The sequence below is a fragment of the Maylandia zebra genome, linkage group LG5, assembly GCF_041146795.1.
Source record: "Maylandia zebra isolate NMK-2024a linkage group LG5, Mzebra_GT3a, whole genome shotgun sequence".
Classification (NCBI taxonomy): domain Eukaryota; kingdom Metazoa; phylum Chordata; class Actinopteri; order Cichliformes; family Cichlidae; genus Maylandia; species Maylandia zebra.
In genome coordinates, this window is record NC_135171.1 from 31797448 (window position 1) to 31824802 (window position 27355).

At 40.4% G+C, this 27355-nt stretch overlaps 1 protein-coding gene across 8 annotated transcripts in view; it reads left to right on the plus strand.

Annotated features, from left to right (window-relative positions):
• Nucleotides 1–27355, plus strand: part of LOC101473100 (plasma membrane calcium-transporting ATPase 1) — a 131900-nt gene that overhangs the window by 72510 nt on the left and 32035 nt on the right. For 6 of the 8 annotated variants that reach the window (XM_076884215.1, XM_076884213.1, XM_012918124.4 and 3 more), the window contains 8 exons: nucleotides 8792–8989; nucleotides 11661–11918; nucleotides 12117–12242; nucleotides 12638–12763; nucleotides 17636–17671; nucleotides 23094–23267; nucleotides 26773–26987; nucleotides 27088–27330. In XM_076884215.1, the coding sequence (XP_076740330.1) occupies nucleotides 8792–8989; nucleotides 11661–11918; nucleotides 12117–12242; nucleotides 12638–12763; nucleotides 17636–17671; nucleotides 23094–23267; nucleotides 26773–26987; nucleotides 27088–27330 (1376 nt within the window). The remainder of the gene's footprint in view (nucleotides 1–8791; nucleotides 8990–11660; nucleotides 11919–12116; nucleotides 12243–12637; nucleotides 12764–17635; nucleotides 17672–23093; nucleotides 23268–26772; nucleotides 26988–27087; nucleotides 27331–27355) is intronic. The other 2 variants (XM_004547402.5, XM_023155072.3) reach the window with 1 other exon arrangement.

Below are 27355 nucleotides of genomic sequence, written 5' to 3' on the forward strand. Positions count from 1 at the left end.
AGAAAACAAGACGAGACAATTACCTAGAGAGGGATATTATAGCAGGGATGCAGTGAATAAACACCTCGTTACAAAGATGAATGCAGATTTAAGAGTTCAGTAATGTGAACACTACCGGATCTGGTCTAGAGGGATGTGGGGGGAAAGTGATGTAGTCATCCTTTACCGCTCATGCTCTCAGTTTTCAGGAATATTATGGAGACCAAGAGAACAGGGCCGTAAATGCTTCATCCCGATATCAAAAAGATCTTTGTGCTGTGGGGGGCAATTTAGTGCCATGGTTACCAGAAAAATCCCCACATATGGACAGTTACAGCATGTGGAGAGAACAGTGTAGTGATGACTGTTACTTTACAGCATGTTTATTTCGGGGTAGGGTAAATCTCACATTTATCTTCTCATATAGAGTTTTCACTCCCAACTGTGGGACTAATAAAGGCGATCTTATCTCATCTAATGCATGACAGAGGGCTGGTTTGAAAGCTGCCGTCTTCTATTTTTTGAAAGCATCTGTGTCACTTGTGGTTAAATGGAGCCTCAGCCCAACCCTTCCACTCTGTGGTTCACCGATGACCTGGTGGAATTTCAGAGGTTAATCACTCTTTAACGAGATGGTTCCCAATTTAGGCCCGTGACATCATTTGAGTCACTGTTCGTAATGTCAGGTCACATCAGTGCAGCATGCATATCAAACAGGTCCATTTAAATGAAGAAGAATATATTTAGCTGGCAGTTGTAACTTTTTAAAAACTTTTTTTGTAGGAGATCAAAGGTAGGAAAGATGTCCGAGACAAATTTTAAGTTTTAATAATTTATTTTATTATTTGAAACTCAAAAACTGTCTTCTTTTTTTCCACAGTAAGGTGTTGGAAAAACCATCGTCGATAGTCAAACTCATAGGCTTGCCTTTTTGCATGGACAAAAGGTTAAACAGCCTCAAAAAAAAGTAATTTCTGTTTCATTTGTTGTTAAATATTTGTCGCCTACTGACATGCCCTGCAGCTCGCTGTACCACTTCTGCATGAACTCTCTGTTCAACAGTTTGTCTTATCACTATTTAATGATAACATTTTTGTGTGAGCAAAAGATGAAACAAGCGAAGCCCTTTGTAGAAAAAGCCTTGTACCTTGTGTTGGATTTTGTTACATTATACCTGTTTCTTTTCTCAGCTTAAGGGTTTTGAAAAAATATCATCAGAGGATCTTTGACTCTGAAATGTAAACCGAGAAATAACTGTGCAGTTTCTGAATTTATAAGGCAAAGTATAAGAGAACTATTCTCGCACAGCTTAAATCAGTGCTGTGCTGGATGGGTTTGGCTCATTTTTACAATACAATATTTACTTCGTTAATACTAACAGTGTATTTGTATCCATATCGGAGTATACAGGGGGACACTTGACTTAAATTACTTCAGGCTCCGTGTAGACGTCTGCACGACTGCCAGTTTTTAGTGATTATGTGGATTCATCCAAGACACAAATAACTTCTGGATTTTAAACCAGCCGTTAGTGCAGCGCCTCAGTCCATCAGCTTTGTGTGTTCCTGAGTGCAATTGTTTAAAAATGAAGCTGTAGACTGGTCTCATACAAACTCATTCGTGCCCTACTGAAATGAAAGTTATTTTCAAAATCTTGCTGATGGTTATAAAAAAACTTGACAATTAATATCCATGAACACAAACAAATAAATTGCTTTTTTGTTTCTAATCCACATTTTTGCAATGAGAAAGGCTTTTGGGTCAGCAGATTTACCTGCAGTTACACTGACTTCATTATTTCAAACAGTGGCCATGTTTATTATGAGTGTTCCCCACTGTATCTCTGACAGAAAATGGGTAAAAGCATAATAGGTTCTCTTTTACTGAATGAACCTGTTCTTATATATAGCACTTTTCTACTCAAGCTCTTAAAGCATGTTTATACAACATGATGAGCACTTTCTTTCTACGTTTAAGTGATCTCTATCAGACATTCACATTCTGATGAACACATCAGGATTATTGGAGTTCGGTATCTCGCCCTCTTATTTTTGGCATGCAGAGTGGAGCAGCCAGAGATTAAACAACCAAACTTCCGATTAATAGATGATCTGCCCTACCTCCTGAGCCACTCCTAAACTAAATTATCAGTACAGGGTTTGTTATTTTGTTATTAGATCCGGGTGTGCGACTTCAGCATGAATTGTTACTGCTGCTGTTTTTCTCAATAAGTCCAGCTGTGGGATGGTGGTGAAAGGAAAAAAAAAACAAACGACAAGGTGGAAGAACCACAGAGAGGATGAAGGAAACGTGAAGCGGTTTTGGCAGCATGGAGGACAGAGAAAGGACAAATAGTCCTCAGTCTCTGTAGTGGTGTCTTTTTGTAGTAGAGGAAGAATGAATGAAAGTGAGAACTGTGTGGTGGCTGATAAAACTGTAGATTGGAAGAGTTCTCATTTTGGATCGAGGTAGCCCATTTCTGCTGGAAGCTGAAATTTCCAAACATCTGTGACTGGCGAGTGTGCGGCGGTCTGCTCTTCTTTTACTGGAACGTCATCTTAGAGCTTTATTGTGCATCTCCATGGGGACGCTTGCTAACAGGAAGCTGATGCCAAGCACTAGATGAAACATGATTTCACAATCACAGCATTAAATGGGAAAAAAACAGACTCATATCGTTCAAACCTTCAGTAAAGGTGCTCTGTGATTGAACTCATCTTTATTTTAATCTGACAGCAGCTTTCAGTGACAATCACTGGCCTCAGCATGATCAAACTGGACTCTGCACTAAACCACAGTGTGATGAAACATGGCCGATGGTGCCTGTGACAGAAAGTGTATTTTTAAAATATCGGAGTGTGTCATAGCTCATCATGAAGATATTCTGTCCTCAGCTCTGTTATGTTGTGTCAGAATTACTGTATATTTTCTTATCCCACTGCATGGTAGGGTGCTCTCATTTTTATATTTAATATGTGTCATGTCACCTTTAGTTGCTAAAAATAAAACTATAAAAAAAAAAGGCAAAAAGCTTGGAAATGATCTGTTCAAAGAATGCAAATGGTTTGCAGCATGTAGAGATTTAACAAGTGCCACATTAGACAAGGATCATTAAGAAGTATCCAAAAAAAACTTCATTCCTTATTTTCTCATATTTATACTGGTGAACATTAATCCCTATGAGCCACAGATTCAGGGTTCAGACTGCTGTAAATGCTCACTTTGGCAGTTTTGTGGGGGGTTTTTTTGCTCTTGGGTCTGTATTTCTAAGCTAGTTTATGTCGTGGTCATCTCAGGCACAGAGCTCTGCCTGCCTTCTGATTAAACCAACAAAAGACAGCTAGCTTAAAGGCTAAAGCTGCTTGTTTTAGACAAAAGATGAACTGAGGTGCTGTACCGAGTAGGGCTGGGCGATATGACCCAAAATTCATATCTCGATATTTTTTAGCTGGATGGCGATATAAGATATATATCTCGATTTTTTTCTTTTTAAAGCCATAAGTTAAGAACAAAAAGAGAGTTCTAGTCACACTGTGTCCCAGATGTCACACGGGCACTTTTATTTACATACAGCGTAGATGTACATGAAGAAATTACTCAAAAATAAATTATCAGCATTTATTAAATAATCATGGTCCATAAATAAAAGAAAACAATGTTGTTTTTGTGCATAACAAAAAGCTCACAATTGTGCAGTCAAAATGTAAACTAATAGACGCTGAGCATAATAACAAAGAGACAGATTTCACAGCTGCACCACGTCTCTGAACAGGTGCCATTTGTGGTCCTTATACACACACAGTACGGTAATATTACGTTGAAGCACAGTACGTATCACTCTGCGAGGCTCCTCCCCGGTAGCCGTAATCCTCCAAGACAATCCATCAAGCGGTGCAGCTCCGTAGCTTAGCAAAGTCATATTAAAACATTTTTTGACAGATTGCTGAGCGCTGTGTACCACATAAAATCGGTTCGCGGTCAGTAAGCACAACCAGAATTCATACATAAGGCGCACTGTCAAATTTTGAGAAAATGAAAGGATTTTAGGCCGTGCAGCCCCTCCGGGCTGCATGTCGTTAGCGCGGTTAGCTCGCTAACACGTTGACGCCGTCCAGCCCCACGCACGGTAACTCGCTAACGGAGATTTTCCGCTTTCATCTTGTCATTGCCTGCAGGTGAAGCTATGGGGGAGGCGGAGTTGTGTTCAGTGAAGGAGAGGCAAGGCCGAGTAACGTTGCGTAGAGACAAAAGTGGACGAAAGAGAGGCAAACCTGCGGCTCCACGAGTATAATTATAACGTAACATAGACTATATCGATATAAACGATATTGTCACATCTTATATCTCGTATGAAAATATATCGATATTTTTAAAAAACTCGATATATCGCCCAGCCCTAGTACCGAAGCTGATGGAGATTTAAAAAAAGGGTGATTTTGAACCGTGAATTATGCAAAGCGTGAGTCCAATGATAACAATTTACAATTTGTTAGCATTAATATTAACTCATTCACTGCCATTGACGTCTATAGCCGTCAATTGCAGTGAATGAGTCAATGGGTTTAACTCATTCACTGCCAATGGCTGGCAGTGAATGAGTTAATATTCAAATATTTTTTTAATTGTCAAAGTTTATGTTTTCAGATCAGCTTACTTGATTCAGAATTAGCTCATGCTATTTAAGGTATGATAGTATAAAGTCAGCTCACTTAGTTGATTCACTACCAGATCGCAGTCATTCTCTGACCTGTTGGAAACGATGAGTTTAGCTACAGATACTTGTACTGTCAGTGGGCTCAGGAGCATCCACTGTCTGTGGGACAGCCAGTGTCTGCTGATAGATTTTTGAGACACAGAGTGAAAATGTGATATATTTAACATCCACACACAGATTCACTTCTACGCACATCCCCTACTTTGTGTCTTTGCATAGGTTTTGATTGGGTTTGGTGTGAATATGCCGTAGGATCACCTTACTTTAATTTTCTTTAATCACATTTCACCTCTACTGTCTTAAGCCGCCTCACATCTCATTGATCTCACTGAACTTATTTAATCTCAACTTGTCTCTTCTTATCTCTCGTTGTGTCCTTTCTCCTTATTTTATTCCGTCTAACCTTATATCATTACACCATCCACACCCCATCTCTTCTTCCCTCACCTTATTTGCCCTCCTCTCATCTCTCCTTTACCACATCTAATCTCTCACCTTATCTCGGTCAGCCTTGATGTGGAATATTTCTGCCGCTGAAGCTGTCCAATTAAGATTAGATGGCATGAAACTAGTACATCTGTGTGTGCTGTGTGTAGGCAAACCCTCAAAATGGCAGAAGCTAGTGTCTCATAGTTTCACCTCATTACTGCATCCAAAGAGGAGTGTGACAGACGGGGGAGAATTCACGAGGAGGAGAGGAGGAACTCTTTTTTTTCGGTCCGTCTGGACAGCATCATCAGAGAGAGCGAGAATAAGAGTCCGTTATTAAAACATGTGACGGCAGAGACATGGCTGAGCTCATGTTCATGCTGACTTGGAGGCTGTCTTCATGAGAGATCCTGGCAGTGGGGTCTGTTAACATTCAGATCACGTTCCACTGCATACCTCCCGATTTCTCTAAGAATCCCCAGCAGCCATGTTGGTGCCCGCGTGACCATGAGGAGGACGTCTTTGATGATCAGACTTTAGTGGAAAAATACATAATTAAACAAGTGGTTACACTATTTTTCCATTCAGTTGTATGTGTGTGTCATTAAAGTTGCAGCAAACACCAGTTAAAGTTAACAAGAACACGTGATTTTAAAGAGCTAACTGTTGAGATTCTTCCGGTGAATGAAAATCAATACAGAAACAAGCTGCTGATTATCCATTTTTAATTAGCAAACTGCAGTTGGTGTTTTTAAAATCTAATTTAAGCCCAGTTTCAATAAAACCACAAGTAAGGAGCTCTGAAGATGGATGAAGCCCTGGTGTCTCCGTCTTTCTGAGCATCTGGGTCGACTGGGAAATCTTTTTGTTTGTACTATCTTTATATGGAGAATGAATGAGCAGCGAGATATGAGCCACGGCTGGAAAATGACAGTCACAGTTCTGGAATCAATAACTCAGTGATATTGTTTGTTCCTCGGTAAGCAGAGGTTTGGGAGCAATCTCTGCAGAGTGATAAGAGGAGAAACATTGCCATTTTTCAATTCGGTGAACTCATTGATTAGTTGGAGAAATCCAGTGACTGACATTAGCAGAAATTTGATGCAACTCTGCTAGAAGGGATGCTTCCACAAAAATAGCAAACACCATCTGCAAGTTCTAATGGTGTGTTTAAGGAAAGTGTTTTACTCTTAAACAATAAGGTTAAGTAAGGTGAGGTTTGACTGCAGTTACAGAAGGTGTTTTCAGACTGTTTTGAGGGGAACGTTATGAAAAGTCCTTCTAGAAAACAGTGCTGAATAAACATTTACACTGCAACATAGAGCAAATGTTCCTGTAAAGCAAGATGACATTCCTTGTACATTCCTCCGCCTCTGACTGCCACCCATTACAAGCGGCAACAATGGGTTTCCTTCTCCCTTAGAGATGGGGTGTGGAGCCATTCGAGAGGGCCTCGGCGTGCAGCTGCTGCTCCTCCACATCAAAAGGAGCCAGTTGAGGTGATTCAGACATTTGACTAGGAGGCCTCCAGGATGGCTTCTAGGTGAGGTATTCTGAGCCTGTCTTACCGGAAGAAAGCCCCGGGGTAGACCCAGGACTCTTTGGAGAGATTTAACAAGTTCAGTCAGTATTATCCTTCGCTCTCATTGGTAGTTGTTTCAGGTGCTAATCTCAAAATTTGCTGAAATTTGTGGACCTTTAATGGTCTGGTCAGTCTCTTCCTGTTGGAACGCCCCTTTAGACACAAAAACCCAGCCACTTTAGTCCACCAGTAGTTTTTTCACCTTAAACTGGTTGAATGGTAAATGGCCTGTATTTGTATAGCGCTTTACTAGTCCCTAAGGACCCCAAAGCGCTTTACACATCCAGTCATCCACCCATTCACACACACTGATGATGGCAAGCTACATCTTAGCTACAGCCACCCTGGGGCGCACTGACAGAGGCGAGGCTGCCAGACACCGGCGCCACCAGGCCCTCTGACCACCACCAGTAGACAACGGGTCTTGCCCAAGGACACAACGACCGAGACTGTAACTTGTGTTTGCGTGCTCTCCCTGTCAGGTTAATTGATGATTCTAGACATGTGGTTGACTGCCAACTTATCCACAGTCTGCTGCCTCTTGCCCAGTGTCGGCTGGGACAGGCTCCAGCTTTAGTTTAAGGTTTTGATAAGCCTTAAATCATGATTGCTGCAGTATAAAATGTGTATCATCTGTCAATTTGTTCATTTAGATTTCAAATTTGATTAGCGGGATGGTTCATTAGTTTCCTGTGAGCGACTGGGCTGGTCTGAACGGGTGGTGCTGTGTTGACGTGGAGCAGATTGGCTCTGGTGGAGCAGCAGATTGCGTGTTCAGCGGGAGGGGAACTTGGGTCAGTTCAGGCTGCTTTGGTTTCATCGCTGCCGCACACACACACACACACACACACACACACACACACACACACACACACACACACACACACACACACACACACACACACACACACACACACACAGTGGAGGCCCCTGACCCGGTGACTGTGATCAACACGAGGGGCCACAGAATAAAGCTGAAGGCTGGCAGGATGACTGCTTTCTTTCTGCTTTCCGCTAATATTTAGGTTTCCTGTGATTTTCAGTTCATCACCCTCTAAAAGTTAATTACATCATTTCTCTTTGGTTGAACTAATTGCAGCCCGTAGACGGTTGTAACTTTGAATGAAGGGTTGTTTTAGAGGTCGCAAGCCACAAAAGTTCAGCCGCTGTTACAAAACAAAGCGAAACAAAAAGAAACGTTCAGGAATCGTCACTGAAACTTATAAAACAACACACCCCATCACAGCTGCTTATAATTCACCCTTGATCAGGGGAATTGTTTTTCCAATCTTTGTAGCTGAACCTGAGTGTACCAGATTTCTGACCTTTAGGTCATTTTTTTTGTGGCGGAAATGATGAGTATGTCATTGCAGATGGTTTCTGGGTGGAACAGGTCTGTTTTGGTGAATTGCTCAAATAAGTACTGTGTGTGGAAATGCTGCAGTCTGCAGCAAAAGGGGGCTGATCGTGACTTTCTATTACTAAAGTACATCTTCTGCCCTGTGTGGTGAGTTAACATAATAAAGTTTGAAGACAGGAGTTAGCCTTTGACCCTTATACACAGCTGCTATTGCTGCTGCTGATAAGCTGTGGTGGAAAAAGCATGTCTTGCAGAACAAGATTGTAATAGTTATATTTCAAATTCATTGAGATATTTAGGGCCGGTGAACTTTAGCACTATAAACAGCATTGCTCTAACTAAATATTAACACAGCAACACACTTCAGTCTGACTGCAACACTCATTCACCTGCAACACAGGTACACACAGAGAGACGTCACAGAAATACTGAAAACGGAGTAAAGGTATATCTCTGCACAGTTCTTTAAAATATTAAATAATTTCAGTTAACAGAAATAAAATAAAACCCAAGCCTTAAAAAAAAGTGCAAAAACTATAATAAATTGATATAGAAAAGTCCTTGTTCTTTGTAACTGTGTCTGTATGTCTGCACTCTTTGTCATGTTGCTGGATTCATTTGACATTTCTCCAAGTTTCCATCCACATGTCAGAATAATTACTGTTTTACTAAAGAACAATAACTAATGTTGATGTCAATATTCATGACCTTTCGGTTGTGTCTGCAGGTCTGTCTGGTAACCCTGTCGATTTGGAAAAACGTCACACGGCATTTGGACAGAACTTTATCCCCCCAAAGAAGCCCAAGACATTCCTGCAGCTGGTGTGGGAAGCTCTGCAGGACGTCACGCTTATCATTCTGGAAATCGCTGCAATCATCTCACTGGGTCTGTCTTTCTACCATCCACCTGGTGGTGACAGTGAAGGTCAGTGTAGATCGTCGTAGACGCTGTGTCTTTACCCATTGCTTTCGGTACACTGAAGACTCAACCTGAGCATTTTAGCTGCTGCCAGCTGGTGGTTTTTCAGAGCCAGAGATGAACATATATGGAGAGGTGGCAGTGCTAAGTTATCAGTATACCAAGCTGCACACATAGACATAACAAAGAGGGTTGTTTCTCCAGTGGAGTTTTCCTTCCCACTGTCGCCAAGCGCTTGTTTGCAGCGTGTCGTCTGGTTTTTGGAGTTTTTCTCTGGATAATTTTATTATTTTAAACGAATTAAGTTAAATTAATTAAGAAATGAAATAACTGCTAAGACAAAACTACCCGTGGCTTAAAATAGAGGGAACTCCAACATTAACCAAAGCAAGTGAAGCTAACTTGGAGGAGAAAACCACCGTTTTATTAGACTCCCAGGAAGAGAAATCATTTCCTTTGTGAGGTGGAAGGCAACATGGGTTAAACACCTGAAAAAGGCAAGCCCAGCAATCAGGTGACTGGCTGGGTTGGTCACAGCTGAATGGGTGTCATGCACAGATGCAGATTAATTAGAGCACTGTTATAAAATACTAGAACTTGATGTGGACACTCAAGTTTGTGAACTCTTGTGAAAGAAGGCGACATGGGAGTTTCAAATGAATACCATACATGTATCTACTAAGGGGGTGACGGGTAGCACCAGCGGCCACCTGTATTTTTTTTCTATATCCATGTTGTTTATTTTAATTACATGCTTTTATCAGGTATGTTTTTCTGGGTAAATTATAAGTGGATTTATTTACTTTCATTTTTACGTAATCCACTTTTATAAAACAAGAAATCTGATCATTGATTTGTTTAAAAATGTCAGTAGTTACTGGGCTAGTTTCCATTACTGTCAATTTTTGCATTAAAATGAAGTAAGAAAATAAAGTGGTGCAGAAAACAAACATCTAAACGTGACTTTCTTCAAGTGTTTACACGCAGATACGTTTTATGTCATGCAAATAATGAAACAATAATTGTGGCAAGAACTTCATTAGCTCGGTGAGCCTTAATTGAGTTGGCTAAGAGAGGTTAAGAACTGCCATCAGGAATTGTCACTTGATGACAATTCAGAGCCTGATAAGTTATCTGAGTCTTTAAGCCTCGTGGTAACACTCACACATTCACGGGCTCCTCTAATCAAGTGAGTGAGAATCTGAAAATGAAGCTGATGCCTACGAAGCAGGGAAGGCTATAAAAGGAAATCAGAGCACTTCCAGCTTGCTGTCTAAAATGTCATTCAGTAGTGGTGGTTGATGGGAGCGCCAGGAATCGAAACAAGATGTCTGCAGAGGAGCAGCAACGGGAATGTTTAGCTGACACAGAAGTGATGCTGCACTGTTTCGCTGCGTGGGGTTCATTCACAATCAGGGCCCACATCAAAGGAAAAACCTCACCTGCTGCTGCGTCACAAAAGTCAGTCTGTGTGGTCAGCAAAGCAGCATTTGGATCAGAGTAACAGCTGCTGTGTGCAGACTGAGATAAAATATGTTTTGTTGGCCTTAATTATCAAAGCTCTGTTTGCTGAAAAAGGCAGCAGTATGTTTGTGGATTGTGAAGATGCTTTGCATGCAAGGGAGTCTAAAAATATCTAGAAACAGGAAATTATCTGCTAGTCACGAATTTCTGAAAGATGACAAATTAGGAGAAGAAACTTTTTCAGCTGATTAAAGGTTAAGGTTTTCCAAGCTGTGATAATCCCATAGGGGTTACTGAAAGCCCAAACCTTTGCACGTCCCACAATTACTGCATCTATTCCAAAAGTAACATGTATTTATTAATTATTATTATTTATTTTCAGTATTCTGATATATGTAGGTAGTTGGTTTATATTTTAATTTATATTATTATTTATATGGGGATGTATATATTATATGTACTGTAAATAAAGTTGTTTAAGTAAAGTTTTTGTTTAGCTTTTGACAGTATTCCTGACTGAAGGATACAGGTCATTTTTGCTTTTTGCTAATTTGAAAGACGGCTGAGCAATTAATTAAATTTTAATGATTTTACAATTATTAAAGCAGGATAACTGAGATACAGTTGTTGTGCAATGTTGTGTTTTGTGCCTTAATAAAAATCCAAAAGAGAAAAAATTATAATGTGATGATGTTATGCCTGAGTGGAGCATATTCCACTGGTCTATGGTTGTCACAGCAATTTAAGAATTCAGATGTGGGTTTTTTGTTGCGTCTCCAAATTCTAAGTAGAAAGTCTGACTTGAGAGAGCATCCAGATGAAAATTGCAACTGGAAACTTGGAATTTCAGGATTCCCACTTTAAATGCACAATACAATACCATATGTCATCTTAACCCTCTCCAGGCAGACGTTGCAGATTTGCAACAGTTAAGACATAACAACCTGATTAACCCACATACATATTTTATGAGGTTTTTTTACTCAGAAGTACCACTGCAGGACTTGGTTGTGCATTAGCAACAAAAAACTTAATTCGGGCTTGAGAGGGTTAAACCCCATCACAGCTTAGAGCTTCTTGCCTTACCTGTTCATTAAATCATTACACAGTCAGTCATTATTGCCTAACCTTTCCAATAAGAGCTCTCCATCTCGCCATCTGTCTTTGCTGTTATGATGGGATTTGATTTCAACATGTCCTCATGTTTTCACAGCATGCGGCGCAACTTCGGGTGGCGTAGAGGACGAGGGCGAGGCCCAGGCTGGCTGGATCGAAGGCGCTGCCATCTTGTTCTCAGTCATCATTGTGGTCCTGGTGACGGCCTTCAACGATTGGTCCAAGGAGAAGCAATTCCGCGGGCTGCAGAGTCGCATCGAGCAAGAACAAAAGTTCACGGTCATCCGCAAAGGTCAGGTCATCCAGATCCCTGTGGCCGAGATCGTGGTTGGAGACATCGCTCAGATCAAATACGGTATGAAACGCAAACATTGTTATTGGTTATTTCATGTGATGTTTAACTGTCAAGCTTTTATGACTACAGCAACAACCTTTGTGGAGCTGCTTTACAATACAAAATTTAAATTTAAAAGGACTCTGTGTAAGATCCTGTTCAAACCCTGTGGCTGATGGGGGAAAAAGATTCTGACCTATCTGATCGATCTGCTTGCAGGAGACCTGCTACCTGCTGATGGTATCCTGATCCAAGGCAACGACCTGAAGATTGACGAGAGCTCTCTGACAGGAGAATCTGACCAGGTTCGCAAGTCTATGGAGAAAGACCCCATGCTGCTGTCCGGTGAGTGCCTGGAAAACTGTTCTCCTAAAAAAATCAGGTTCACGGTGTTTGACTGAAAGATTGATGTCCTGCTTATAACACAAGAGCTGTCTGAGACCCCGCCAAAGCTAAAATTTCCCATGTATGAATTCAATCCCTTGATTCAGAAGGATATCTGGATGCAGAGTAGGGCTACACAGGAGTGCAAGACTATTTACCTAGAAAAAAAGCAACATAAGTAAAAGCATGTCATTTTAAATATTCAGTAATGCGTCTTAAAATGAGATTAGATGGATAAATAAGTGCTTTGACATTGATTTAAAATGAAAACAAATGACAGTAACACAGTAACAGTTTTAAAAAATAAATAAATAAAGCTTCTTTTTTGACTCGTAGCTTTTTGAATATTTCCTCAGGGACCCACGTGATGGAGGGATCAGGCAGGATGGTGGTGTCAGCTGTCGGCCTCAACTCTCAAACAGGCATCATCTTTACTCTGCTGGGCGCCAGCGAGAACGACGAAGAGAAGAAGGTCAAGAAAAGTAAGACATGAGACAGAGCCTGTCACACATGTCAAGAAACACAACATATGTTGAAGTGTGGAAGGTCATACGAGGACAGTAAGTCTGTGAAGTGTGAGGAAAGTTTGGCTAGAACGACTGTCACTGTGTCAGCTTCTGAATATTTCTGAACAGGCTGATCGGAAATATTTTGCCCGTTTTTATCAGCTGGTGTTGATTTGACGTTTCTCCTGTCGTACCAGCCGACTCTGTCAGCAGGTAGAGTTCATCCAGTCTGAGCTGATAACAGCAGAGCTTTTTGAAGGGTCTGAATGTGATCTGTAAGCTTAATTTAACTTCAATCTAAGCACAAAAACCTTCCATAGTGAATACACGAGACCAAAGATGAGTAATATTGTGATTGTACCGGCCCAAAACAAGTGAAATAAAAGTGACGTCTACAAAGGAGCTCCCACAATCTTACCAAACTTAGCTTATCGTAATTTTAAAGTGGCATGCACACCTTTTTAGTGACCGATTCCAAAGAGTTTGTAAGATTATAGTTCATTTGCTATGACCAGGTAATTAGCTTAAACTGTATATAAAAGATGAATTAGCAAAGTCCTGTTTTGAAGTCTTGAGCTGACCTTTTTTGGTATGACAATCTTGGTGATTACAAACAGGATATGATGTGAGGTGGAGCTGATTCAGAAACATATCGCGATGTCATAGGCTAGAAATGTTAAATGTGCTTCATCAGACAAGTACTGAGGACAAGTACTTCCTAGACGTCTGCAAACAGTCACCTCTTGCTGGACATTTGAAAAATGCTGCACTAGCTGCACTTTTCTGCTCTGTCCTTCTTTTATATACAGTCTATGGTTGTACCCAAAGCTACATTTCAAAGAAATGCATGTGACCATGTATCCTTAAGGGGATAAATGGCTATTATATCCATGGATCATTATAGCCTACTTCATTCTGTAAGTTAAGCAGACAGCCCCAGTCCTTCAAAGGACTCAGTGCTGCCCACTAGATGAATCTCCAGAGTTTGGAGGCTGTTGAGGAGTCAGACATAATTCTTGGACTCAAAATAGCTTTGCATGATTCAGTTAGAAGATAACGCTTATTGATATTTTAATGGTCCTTGGTGCAGCACCTCAGTTCAAACAAGCTGTTTTAGCTACTCCATCTGATTGGCTGCTCATTGAACAGGTTTGAATAGCGGGTAGGTGGGGCTTCCGTGCTCACAGGTGGAGCTGTGTGCCTGAGGAGACCATATTATATATATCTTCTCTTATTCACATCATACAGATCCAAAAGTAGAAAAAATGAAATCAAGCATTCAGAGCACACTGCAGCCTGAACTTTTGGCTCACAGAAATTACTCAAGGATATACTGACCTCTTTATTTGAAACTTTTGCCATGTTTAATAAGAGAATCCACCATTATGTGACATATGGCAGAAAATATTTTCAAAAAAGCACAATAGGTTCACTTTCAGTCACGTCAAGCTGTCATTTGTAAGTGGATGGTTCATTAAACAGGAAAGTGTGCAGAATGTACTTCTGTACACTAAAAGAAAGGGAGCACTTTAGGGGTTGTTATGCAATGGTTTGCAATTGCCCACTTAAGATCAAATCAAGCTGTATGTGGCCTACGAGCTAAAATGAGCTTGACACCCCAGATGTAAAATTTTAAAAAATACTTGAATTTTTAACATTATTCAGTTGTTATGTTTAAGTGCTTGATGGGAATCTTGATAGGCCATTTAAACTTTTGTTCTCTGTCGTGGGCTTGCAAACAATCTTTGTTAATATTTCAGTAAAGCAACACTTTGAACTGTGATTTCACAAAGACTCAAAGACAGATTGATTGGTCACCTGAGCAAACACCTCATCGTGGTCTCATTTATTCATGTAAATTCATGGCCACAGTACTGAGTAAATTGGCCAGTTACGTAATATCAATTAACTGTGAAACACAGTTGCTTCTTTTATAGAGGGACCCTTCAAAAGCCAACGTCCAGATGATCTTTGTACTATGTCAGAGCAGATGTAAAACAACAGGCTTCTGCAGTCGGTCTCTATTGCTTTTGATTTGCTTGTGATCATGCTAACCCCCTTTTACACATGTATCCTTTTCCTTTAGTTTGTTTTTGTCTTATCATTTTGTTTTACTGGCTAAAGTTTGAGTTTGTCAGGCATTCATTGTGAACTGGCTGAATGTACCAGCTCAGCGGAGAGAGACGCTCAGGTTTGCATTTCGGCCTCCAGTTTCTGGTTCATAAAAAATACAGACAAACAGACAAAAACAAAATTGGTGCTGGCTTCCTAATGAGGAGAACCACAAAACAGATTCAGCTAAAAGTAAATTCTAAATTTTAAAGAAAAGAGCCTTTACATTTACATCTCATACACAGGCCGTTACTTCCATGTTTACATTGTCAAAGCTTTAATCTTAATCTTAAAATGTGTTACTAATCCTTATGCTGAAACAAAGCACAAACCCTCAGAAAGTCTTTGAAGTGAGAAGTGTCATCACTTTTCAGAACAAGTCCTTGCTTTGATATTTTCAGACTTTTCAAAAGGGATCTTAACTTAAAAAAAAAAAAAGCCCTTATTTTCCAAATTGGAAGTGAATCCTCGCAAAGATAGAAGCGCGCACACAAACACACACACACGGAGGCACTGTCATGAGGTTCTTGTGTTCTTTTAACAGCAGACACACAGCAGACTTCACTGTCACACATGGCTGCATCAATCCGCCGTAAACACGCACACATGCACTGCACACATTCATGCATTCGTGTCAAGTCACAGCCATCAGTTATCTTGCGGGGATAAAAGCCTTCAGTGTTGCAAACGCACACATACACACACATACTCGAACCAGTTCACTCTCGATATCAAGCCACCAACTGAATAACAAAGAGGTGTGTGTGTGTGTGTGTGTGTGTGTGTGTGTGTGTGTGTGTGTGTGTGTGTGTGTGTGTGCGCGCGCTGTTTAGCTCTGACCTTGCCAAAGTTCCTTTCATAATAAAAGCAGACAGCTTAGTTTTACTGCAGCAGGAAGGTAACTTCCTATGAGCAGGAAAACGTACCTGACCTGCACTTCACCTGTGATGTGCTTTATTGTGTCTAATCAGTACATGACACCTCGTTAAGATCAATTTCAGAGACAGCATCAGCCCATGTGTTTAGCTTTTCAGTCATTTTTGGGGTGAATAAAATCCCTTTTAGAGATTCAGCAGTCCAGTTCAGACAGCCCAGTTTCATCCACAGGGCATCAATTAGTGCTGTTTAGTCAAAGCCACTGGAATGGCTCGTTTACACACAAAGTGTCCGTTGGCATGTGTTTGGCATGTGGCATGAATTTGAATTTGAATTTGAATTTGAAGTGTCCGTTGTCATGTGTTCCCTGACACACTGAGTTTTAGCACTAGTGAGAGTGACTGTAACTCTCAAGTCATTATCTTTACATGTGCACGGTTACTGTTATAAAGATGCAGCTTCTAACCCAAACTGCAACGCGTAAGCCTAAATACTTTTTTGAGGATTAAATCTGAAAAAATAAATAAATAAACAAAAATATACATATCCAGCAAATGAAAGCAAAAGTAAAAAGTCAATAAAAGATTAGAAAAATCAATGCCATACTGCTATCCTCTAAAAGTCTTCTAAAAGGGGACCATTAGGGATATAAAAGGGGAACATTATCTCCAAGACTGCCTTGGCTGGCTCTTCGGGGCACCAACGCCACAGAACATCATGCACATAATGAGGATACACAGACGGCATCTTGGCAGGAAGTGAACGCATTGTTAGTCACATAAAAAAATCAGACCTCAAGAAAATCAGCAGACAAAAATAAAATGATGTTTTGATGCATGTCAGAGCATCTCACAACCACTCTACAAAGGGAGTGCCCTAAAAAGCAAAGCTTTCTGTTAACTCTCACTTTCTGCTCAAACAAGGAACGAATTTCAAAATAAAATGTAAACGTGGTCACTGTTTATCACAGCGTCTGCAGCTGTGCTGGCAGCCTTTTGAGGCAGTACTGAAACAAATCAATGCGGTGAACGTGCTAACATAGATTTGATTATTCACATCACACAACCTTCAATAATTGTGTGAAATAATTGAGTCTTAACATTTTTCATTACGTTCCACTTTAAAGTAAAAAATTTTAAAAAAATCCACACTCTGATAAATAAATGACCATAATATCAACTTATTTTTTTATATATATATTTTTATATTTTATAATCTGAAAATAATGCAGCTTACAAGAATGTGTCAGAACAGACCAACATGCAGTCTATTTAACGATGTACATAATGAACAAAAACCTCAGTAAGCTTAGATAAAGTATCATATTAACAATGTTATGTACCATGTGAAGCATCACCTTTTAAAAGAGGCCACAGTGTGCTGGTACAGATGAATTCACACTGCATAAAGTGAAGTGAAATACAGAAGCGAGCACACTAGTGGGTCTTACATGTTATTGTATTGTAATGATCAATAACATGAATTCAGTGTCATTTCAAAAACAGACAGACAACTTCCTGAAAGGTCTACCTTCTCACAATAAATGATAGAAACAGAGTAATGCAGAGCTTCAGGAAAGTACAAATAAATCGATCGCCTGATTACTTTTAAACCACATTTTAAATTTCTGATGAATATTTTTAAAACTTTAGATTTCGTTGGCCATCGGTTCTCCGCAGCGGGAAGTCGTGTGTCTCTCTCCTCTGATTCGTCCATTCCTGCCCACGGCACACACACGACACACACACACCTGTGGGTTTCTATCAGTTTGAACTTTGTGTTGTCCCTCAGTTTGATTTGATCTTATTTTTCCTTTGAGCCATCTTATCAGCATTCCGCCCTCTCTCTCTGTCCGAACAGGTAAAAAACAAGGACCCCCCGAAAATCGCAACAAAGGTAACCCCTCCATTCATCCATCTGTCCCGCTTTGTCCCTCCATCCTCCCTGTTACTCACCCACTCCTCACCCTTCACCCAGCGGCAGGAGGGGAGTGTCCAGTCCATCTCTCTCCCTCTCTCTCTCTTTCTGCTGTATAAAGGGGGACGTTCTCTCGCCTTGCTTTACCTGTCCAAGGGTGCAACTCTCAACCTTCAAGTCTCTAACAGCCGAGTCTGCGGTCGCCCTGTAGAAGTGCATTAATGCCTCAACCCTGAAAGCAGGGCATGTTTTTTGGAAGCACATGATTTATGTTTGGGTGAGAAATCAGCCACAGGGAAATTTTTAAAAATGTGAGTGTAGTGGTTATCTTTGTGTAAATCACGTTTATTTGCAGCACTCAAAACAAAAATAAGACGTGGGTTATACAAGTCATTTATGATCACTTACAGGAAGTTCATTGTCGCACTAGCCAACAGGAACGTGTACCAAAAGTGACATCACACCCATTGGCATGTTTTTGTGGTGACACCTGTTGCTAAGGAGTACACAGAAGCGAGGCCTGCAAGCTTCAGGTGCACGCATACACAAGAGTCAACAAGAAACAGAAGTATATAATGTTAAAAACAACAATCAATTAGTAATCATTCAGATTTACTTAATATATTATGTCTATAAGGAGACACACTAATGGTTAATCGCCTGCAGAAGGCCTGTTATTAAATATTAGCCAGACTAACGAGCTAGGACTTCAAATGATGATTAATTCTTGTTTGGTCAGCAAATCTTTAAATGTCACAAAACATTCAACAGACATTCACACTAAAAAAAAAAAAAAGTTAAATTGCAGAAACAAGTTAGGCTGTTTTCATAATATTCAAACAAACATGGAAGCACTACTGATTTGTAAATGTTATCAGTGTGCACTTTGCAAACTAACTTATGCAACTGTTGGGATCTTTATCGCTATTTTCTGTTTGAAAGAAAAAGAACAAAACATTGAACGGTTATTACTAATCTCTTAAATGTAAGTCATGTGCTTGCTAAACACCTTTTTTCCCCTCATCAGAGTCTCTCAGTTCACGGTCAGAATTGGGCTGCGAGACCATCAGTGAGGGTTACTAACTCCTAACATACTGCTCTGACCTCTGAGGTGTCCTTGTTTAATGGGTTTAATGACTGTGTGTGAGATTGCTGATGACGTCATTGCGGCAACCTCCAAAATCAGCCAAATGCCCTCCATGTCCTGGGTGTTCCAGCACATGGCCAGCTTCCTCTGCAAGCTGTCTCAGCAAACACACACACACACACACACATTTAAACGCACACACCGACACACTCCCCTCATCCAGACCTCCCATGGTTAAAGCATCTGCTGCAGACAGAATGCTTCTTCATGTACAGAGAAAGACGCACACACAGCTTTTGGATGCTCATCACTGTTTTTCACACGGAAATTATAGTCAGTGCTGCAGTCACAGCCGACCTCCGCTGAAAAACACAAGCTGGACAACATTTCTAGGAACATCTTTGCTCATTTTTATGAACCTTAAAGCCCTGAATGCATTTGTCACCACCTTTTTTAGCTCCAAGTTTTGCAGCACATTAACTACGTGAAATAGCCCCAGTTCTCCCATCAGTCATGTTTCCAGCCGCTTATTTTTTCCAACCATAAGTTATGAAATGAACTTCCTGTTTTCTTCAGTGTGACCTGAAAGTAGCAGTGGAGCCATAAAGTCATATGGAAAGTTTTTACTGAGGTCAGAGTGCGAGGAAGCCGAGTGTTGTTTTCTTCTAGACAACCTAAAGTCTTATTGCAACCAGAGGAGGCACACCCTACTGGCCATTAAGAGTAATGCATGTTTGATGCACTTAGGCACTATTTAGACTGGTCAGCTGCTACCATCTTTTATACTGTCTATGGTGGTGACACCCTATACTGCAGGTGTCTTGGGAGGTGCAGATTCCACAAATGGGCTGACAAAGGTGTCTAACCCTTGTCTTTTGATTAAGTATCCCATTGCACGTTTTTAAAAAGCCCAAGGTCACATCTCATAATAGCTTGTTTCTAGTTTAAAACCTAAAGATTTAATTTTTAATATAGTTTATTTATCATTTATTTAATAATTGCTTTTCCTTTTTTTTTTTTTACCCTTTGTATCACAACACTTCCTGCAGATGTTTCACTTTAATATCATGTGGGTGTTTGTCCCTTGAGCGGTTGGAAAGCTTTTAATGTGAAACATCTGTGCAGGAAGTGCAGCAGCAAAAGAAGGATCTGAGAATCTGATGTTTCACCTTTAAAATACCCCACAGTTTGTTTGTTTTTTAAATCACATTTTAACATGCTGTGGTCAATGTAAGCTTCTCTTGGCAGTATTGAGGGAAAACAGACATGGCCGGGGGGGTTTGCGGGTGGGGGCGCTGAAGCGAGGATGTGGGAGTTGCACCCTTGCAGTATCAGTGGGCTGTGGGCTGTCGTCTGTTCTGTTTGTGTATTATCCTCAGTTTGTTTTCTTTTTCCCTTTTGACTCCTCTCATTTCTCTCACTGTTGCCTCCTCGCAGGGCGTTGCTCAGGACTTCATGTTGTCTTGTAGGCACTGTTTGATTCTCTCCTCTGTTCCTTTTTGTCTTGCTGAAGTCTCCTGCAGCCTCCATAGCTCTGCAGCCTCCACTACCTCCTCCTGTCTCTCTCTGTCGTGGTTCTGCATCGCTGTTGTTTTTCATTTTTTTTGGGGTGATCCTTTGAGTTCATCTTCTGTTTGTTGACTTGCTTTACTTTTTGATTGTCAGACACCCCCTCCCCTCTGCTCGCCGTGCGTTCTCCCATGGTTCAGTGCTGCGCCTGTTTACACTTCTGTGGTTGGTCAGTGGGTCTCAGTCCTGTTCGTGTGAAGCTGTGTCAGTTAGTTCTATGTTGTGGCTTGTCTTCAGAGTGGACTATGTGCATAAGGCTCCGCAGCTTCCCGGTTTAACACCGACCCATCCCCACATCCAGAATGTTAAATGTCTTGTTGAGGTCGTGCTGTTGTGAAATTACTTCCCTTCTGGAAATAATCTGTGTCGGAGGTTTCTCATTAACAACCTGATGAAACTCAGAGCAAGGTGGTGGTACTGAGGAGTGGATAAAAGTGGTCAGACAAAAAACATGTTAGGGCGACACTCCTGGCTTTGTTGAGCATGCAAATTCTTTCATTTTACCCAGGTTAGAAGGCAATATAGCCGTTAAAGACAAGGAGCCTCATGCAGGGACTTTTTTAATGTTTCTATCTTAAATCTTCAGTTTTTTTGTTAGATTGAGCTCAGATTCTCACTATATACATACAACACATTTCAAACATCATCTTTTCTCACCAGCTAATACCAGGATTTATGTCAGTCAGTCATAAGAATTTCAAAGTTAATCTGCATAAACAAAAAAGGAAAAAAAGACTGTTGCAGGTTTCTACAGATGAGACCAAAATGGAGATGTTTGGCTGTGAATCACAGCGCCACATTTGGACAGATCAGCACAAACACCTCATACCAACTGTCAGCACAGTGGTGGAGGGCTGAGGATTTGTTTTTCTCAGATACCTTGCAGTCACTGGGTCGACTGTGAACTCCAAAGTTAAATCTGAGGCCATCAGTCTGACGGCTAAAGCTTGACCAGTAAATTTACAACAGAATGGCTGAAAAAGGAAAAACTCAGGTTGCCGCAATGATCCAATCAAAGTCCAGACTTTAACCTGACTGAAAAATACTTAAGAGTCGTGTATAAATAAATGATCCCAAACATCAACTTCAGTTCATAAACTAAATAAGTGCATAAACTGAAACAACATTTTAAAGAAGAGTGGGCAAAAATTACTCCACAATGATGTGAGAAGCTGATAAAGTCACACAGTGAAATGCTAAAGCTGCTGGGTTATAGGGTGTACTTCACAGGACTGCGCAAACTGACTGTATATTTGACAGAAAAAAGGAAAAACAGAATCAATTCCCTTAAAAACATTTAAATCGGTTCTTGCTTGAGGCTCAGTATCTCAGTTTGATTTAATTCAGTTTCTTTTAAACTTATTGCTGAAACTTTCTGCAAAAGTGAAGCAAAACTGGACAACATGGTTTTACTCCTCATTCCAGTTCACGTTATTATTATTGGATTGTTTTTTGTTTTGTTTTTTCCTTTGGTTCATTCCATTGAATATTTTTTTTAACTAAAATTCAGAATTTGAATAAATGTTATGTTTTCACAGCAGTAGAGCTATAACCTTAGCAATACAAGAGTACTTGTTACTTTCTGGTCATCTGTCTAACTTGCTTTATATCCACGATTTGTTGGAAATGTTGGTTCCATATTTGATGTTGAAATGTTTACCAGCAGTCAGTCTGAATAGCTTTAATGATGTAAATTTGAGTAATTTTGCCCCAGTTTGTTGACCCAGCAGAGCATTTCCAGTATTTAATTGTGAATAACATGACATGGAAATGAAGGAATTTTCAGATAAAATCATCCAGTCAGAGTTGTCAGCTCAGTCGTTCATGAGGACAAATATCAAACCTCAGTGTGTGAGATTAGAGAAGCTCTGTTTTGTTTTCGTTCATCACCTGCTCATATTTCTTTGGTATGGAAATACGACAAACAGCGGATGGAGCGAGCGGAGCTGAATGCGCTGTGAGCAGAGATCAAACAGATCACAAACTCTCCACATACATTACTACAGTCCAAACAGGATCACAGCTGATGAAGTGAAATGCAAATACACAGTTTGTTTATGCAAATGCAGAGCAGAGCCGTCGAGCAGGACGCGAAGCTAGACTGCACATCAGACTTCAGATCTCAAACTCGGAGCTCTGATGTCAAACAAACTGTATGTGTGCGTGATTGTGCGTGTGATTGTGTGTGATTGACAGCCCCGTGTTAAATCCTCACTGTTGTATCTGCTGTTTTCTGTTCTGTCTGCTGCACTTCATTATGAACTGCTGCACCCAACTCGTCTGTGACACTCTGAAAGCTACCTGGACCTTTTTATCATGAATGTTGTGTGATCATAAAACGATGAAATGCTGCTCTCTGCATTCAGCCAAAGGTTCACCATGTAATGATTAGGAGTCAGAGGTGTTTCTGTTTTCTGAGAAAACTCGTCCTGTCGTTTTTCAGCTTTCCCTCAGACTGATTCTGTAACGTTTTCTCTGCCTCTCTTCCTTCATCCCCTAACCACTCCTGAACCTTGCATCCTCATTGTGTTTTATTTTGTTGCCAATTAAACATCAATTTAATTCATTCAAATTTTATTTTGCTCCCATCCAAAACCTTCCTCCTTTTCCAACTACCATCAATTTTCTCCATTATTCTGTCTGTCCTCATCTGTCTTTACTCACCACCTCGAACCCTACTTCCTTCCTTCTGTCATTCCCCGTAAAACCTTCCGCTTCCTCCTTTTACCGCCTCCATCCTAACAGCCAAGACCCAGGATGGCATTGCTCTGGAGATACAGCCTTTGAAGAGTGAAGAGGCCGCTGAGTCTGAGGAGAAGGAAGAGGTCAAACCAGTGAAAAAGGTCAATGTTACCAAGAAGGAGAAGTCTGTGCTTCAGGGAAAACTGACCAGACTAGCTGTGCAGATTGGGAAGGCTGGTGAGTAGCTCACACACACGCACACACACGAACAATCTTAACCTAGCTTAGAACAAAGGCTGGCGGTTGAGGGGAATCTGCTGGTCTAGCTTCAACCTGGGGTGGAGTATTTTTATTTTTTTTAATTCACTTTCCAAAAACGTAAAAGTCGAGTCAGCACAGTTTTGTAGACCACATTTAAAGAGACATGCCAAAATGAATGAAGCTAATAGTTTTGTAAAAGATTTTGAGGTTTAACTTTAACTGATTATTAAGAATACTTTAACAGCCACAAATGAATGTCAGTAATTTGAGTTTTTAAACTACTGTGAAACTCTGATGGGACCTTTCTCCTTCGTCTTCTTTTTTTTTTTTTTTTTTTTTTTTATGCTGGGAGCCTACAACAGGGATACTCGCGCTGCTTTGTCTGAGGACCACTTTTGCACAATCACTGGAGACCAGAGGCTGGTTAATAAACATTAAACAAGCAAACAATCTCCTCCACACAAGTGTTAGCATTACTGTAATTTAATTCACACTGATTATGTGTTTATCAGACCCTGATGAAAGCTTACAGTTGATATGCAGTGGTCTGTTTTTTTTTTTTTTTTGCCATTTAGAAGAATAAACTTAAAGTGTTACTTCGCCAGGAAGACAAAGTGTTGTGGTAGTTTTCTGTATTCACATAATATTTAACATTTTCCTATATTTTCCTTATTTCTTATCTATATTAACTTGAATACCCGCCCAGAATGACAAGTCATTCATTTTACCATATTTGGAAGCAGCAGCTGCTGCTGCTGCGTTTTAGCTGCAGTTGATTGAATTGGTTACTTTTGAAGGACTCTGTACAGCATTAAACATAGCTGGAACCCCTTCAGTAGATTTTATTTAGTGAATTATAAAATGTCTGTGGGCCAGCCAACGTCCTGTGGCAATCCTGAGTTGGTTCCTGAGTCATACGTTAAGTATTACTGCTCTGCCTCTGAATGATGGTGTTAAATAAAAATGTAAGAGATTGCCAGAGTTATTAAATCAGCTCTGTTGCCAAAAGAGTTCAGAGTGCCCTGAGCTAAGTAAACATTGTGATCATGTCTGACGGCATCGCCTTGCCAGCCTCTGTGAAGGCTAGTTAATGTTATCAGTATATTACAGCTATAAGCGGTGAGTCTCCAGCTGCAGTTCAGCGCAGTCACAATACCAAAGGATGTCAAAACTGATAAATAAAGCATAAAATGTACAGAATCACTAATAAAATGAACTGGCTGTTTTATTATGTGATCCTACTCATTATTAGGTGCCTGAATTTGACTGTACTGTTAGTTCAACCCAGATATCTACAGGATTGATTCAACATCAGACATATCTGAAGTTATTGGAAAGGCAGTTTTGTCTCTTTTTGATTACACTAAGAGGATCTTTGCAGTTTTATTTCTTTACAGGCTAGTAGATCCTAAACAAGTCTCTTTATTAGATACATAGAAATGAAACTTATGCTGCTACATGACTCTCACAAAGACGACATTTGAGAAAAAGTGTGTCTTGCCCTCTAATAGCACACAAAGTGATCAGGCAGCGCAGGGACGAAGAGGCTGAGGGTCAAAATGCACTCAGTTCTATTGGATGGATGTTTTTTATTGGGGACACGATTCATCCCGGAATTGAAAGCATTTTCTGTGTCATTTCAATTGACCTTAATACACCAAGGGGTTTTCAGGACATCATTACCGAACAGAAATAGAATTTGGGCCAAACACTTTGACTGGAGGTGACTGACAGGAGAGATGAAGTACAGAAACACAAACGGGAATTTTCTGTTACTTCCCCTCACCTGTTTGATATTCAGGATGTTGTCTGGTTACAGGCATCCAGACTTCACTGCCTTATTAAATATCATAGTTTAACCACCTTTCAATTTTTTACAAGCGAGACATATTCAAGTGTTGGCAGTCCGGAATCAGTGCAGTTAGACACCAAAGCATAAATAGATTAAAGATTAAAGTGTATTTTCTTTTGGTAGTTGACTATAGAAACAGAGACATGGAAAGCAAAGGGGATGACATGCAATCAAAATTATTTTGTAGTAGCATCAGACTGGGGACAGTGTGGTTAAATATTTCCCAAAAGGCTAGACCACAGGGAGAGTTTGCCAGCAGGTCTTCAGCAGGACTGCTCATCAGATCATCTTTAAAAGCACCACAAGAGATCTGAAAAGTGCTGCCACAGCACTGTGAAAAATACCAGGTTGGTTTTGCTTAAAAAATGCTAATTTAAATAAAAGAAGGTTTTTAATAACTTGAATGTGACTGAATCTGCAGTACTTAATGTGGACAAGTCACGTAAACCTAATAAACTAAGCCATAGTCTCCAAATGTCCTCTGTAATGGACATTTGGTTTTGGTCTATATCTTTTGACTTATTTGAGCTACCCTACTGATGTGCTCAATAGAGGACATTCCGGCCTTTCCAATGAGGCAGGAAATCAGAAAAAAAGATAGTTTAAGTTAAGGATACTTTTTACGTCAGTTCTCAGTGGATTTTTTTTGAGCAAATAATGGGGACTACAATCTGAAAATGCACTAAGATTGACCAACTTTAGAAAGCTGAAGTTGAGCAGCTGTATTTCCATCATGAGTTAAGACACACTGCGTTCCAGGAACGCTGGTTTTATTAACCTTAACAACCTTGAATAGGTTCACTGAACAAGTGTCATTAATCGCTGCAGACACAGTCATGGTGGGCTGTTAATAGCTAAGCCTTTACAGTGTTCTTCAACACACAAATGTCGTCACTCAAATAATGATCACAATGTCATTAAATTAAGCATTTAAAGGTAAACATTAACAGTCCCGTGCACTTGTCACTGCAGACGTGTCTTCTGCTTAGAAAAAAATGTGTAAAAGTATGAAATGTGGACAAGAAGTGCAGATCAGTCAAGTAAGTCAATTTAAAATGTGAGTATAAGTTGCTGAATACAAAATAAGATAATAGGTATTGGATCACCAAGATTATAACATCATACATGACATAAAATGGTTAGAGAAGATAGGCATGCTAACAAAAAAATTAGCCTTTATTTACTAACAGCTGAAAATGGTAAACATAATTCCCAAAGGAGTAAATAAAACAGGAATCCAGATGTCAAACACAGGATTTATGGAAAGACAAGATTATATACAGACAGAGACTGATTACATGAAACAATGGAAAGTAATTAAAGACAGGTAAAACTAATGAGTGCTAGAAAAACAGTTGCAAAGGAGGAAAGAGCCGGAGGTAAAACTAGAACCAGGTACATGAAAAACTTGAAAGTAAACTACAAAATTACATGAAGACAGAGACTAAACAAGTTAGCAGAGATGGAGGAACACAGGAGTCCATAGAAACTGGGAACACAGCAACAAAAGAACAGCCTCAGTCCCAAAGGATTGAAACTGAAGGTTTAAAGATACGTGTTGTAGAAACCTTAAAACCCTTAAAAAAAGCTTACTTGACTTTAATGGAAAACTGCTCTTGTTCCACCCAGGTCTGATCATGTCGGCGGTGACAGTTATCATCCTCATCCTCTACTTTGTGATCGACACCTTTGGGGTCCAGGGTCGGCAGTGGTTAGCTGAGTGCACCCCCATTTACATTCAGTATTTTGTCAAGTTCTTCATCATCGGTGTGACAGTTCTGGTCGTCGCTGTCCCTGAGGGGCTGCCGCTTGCTGTCACCATCTCTCTGGCCTACTCTGTCAAGGTGAGCAGGAGGGAATTATTTAACATTAATAGAATCCTCTCAAAATCATGTCAGAGACGCTGAGGTTTTAATGAGTGCACCTTCATCGTCCATCCCTTAGAAAATGATGAAAGACAACAACCTGGTGCGTCACCTTGACGCCTGTGAAACCATGGGCAACGCCACGGCTATCTGCTCCGACAAGACGGGTACTTTGACTATGAATCGGATGACAGTGGTGCAGGCATACATCGGCGATACGCACTACAAGACTGTCCCAGAACCAGATGCTATCAAGCCGGATACTTTGGAAATAATGGTCAACAGCATCTCTATCAACTCAGCGTACACCACCAAGATCCTGGTGAGTCTTTAACTATCACATCGAC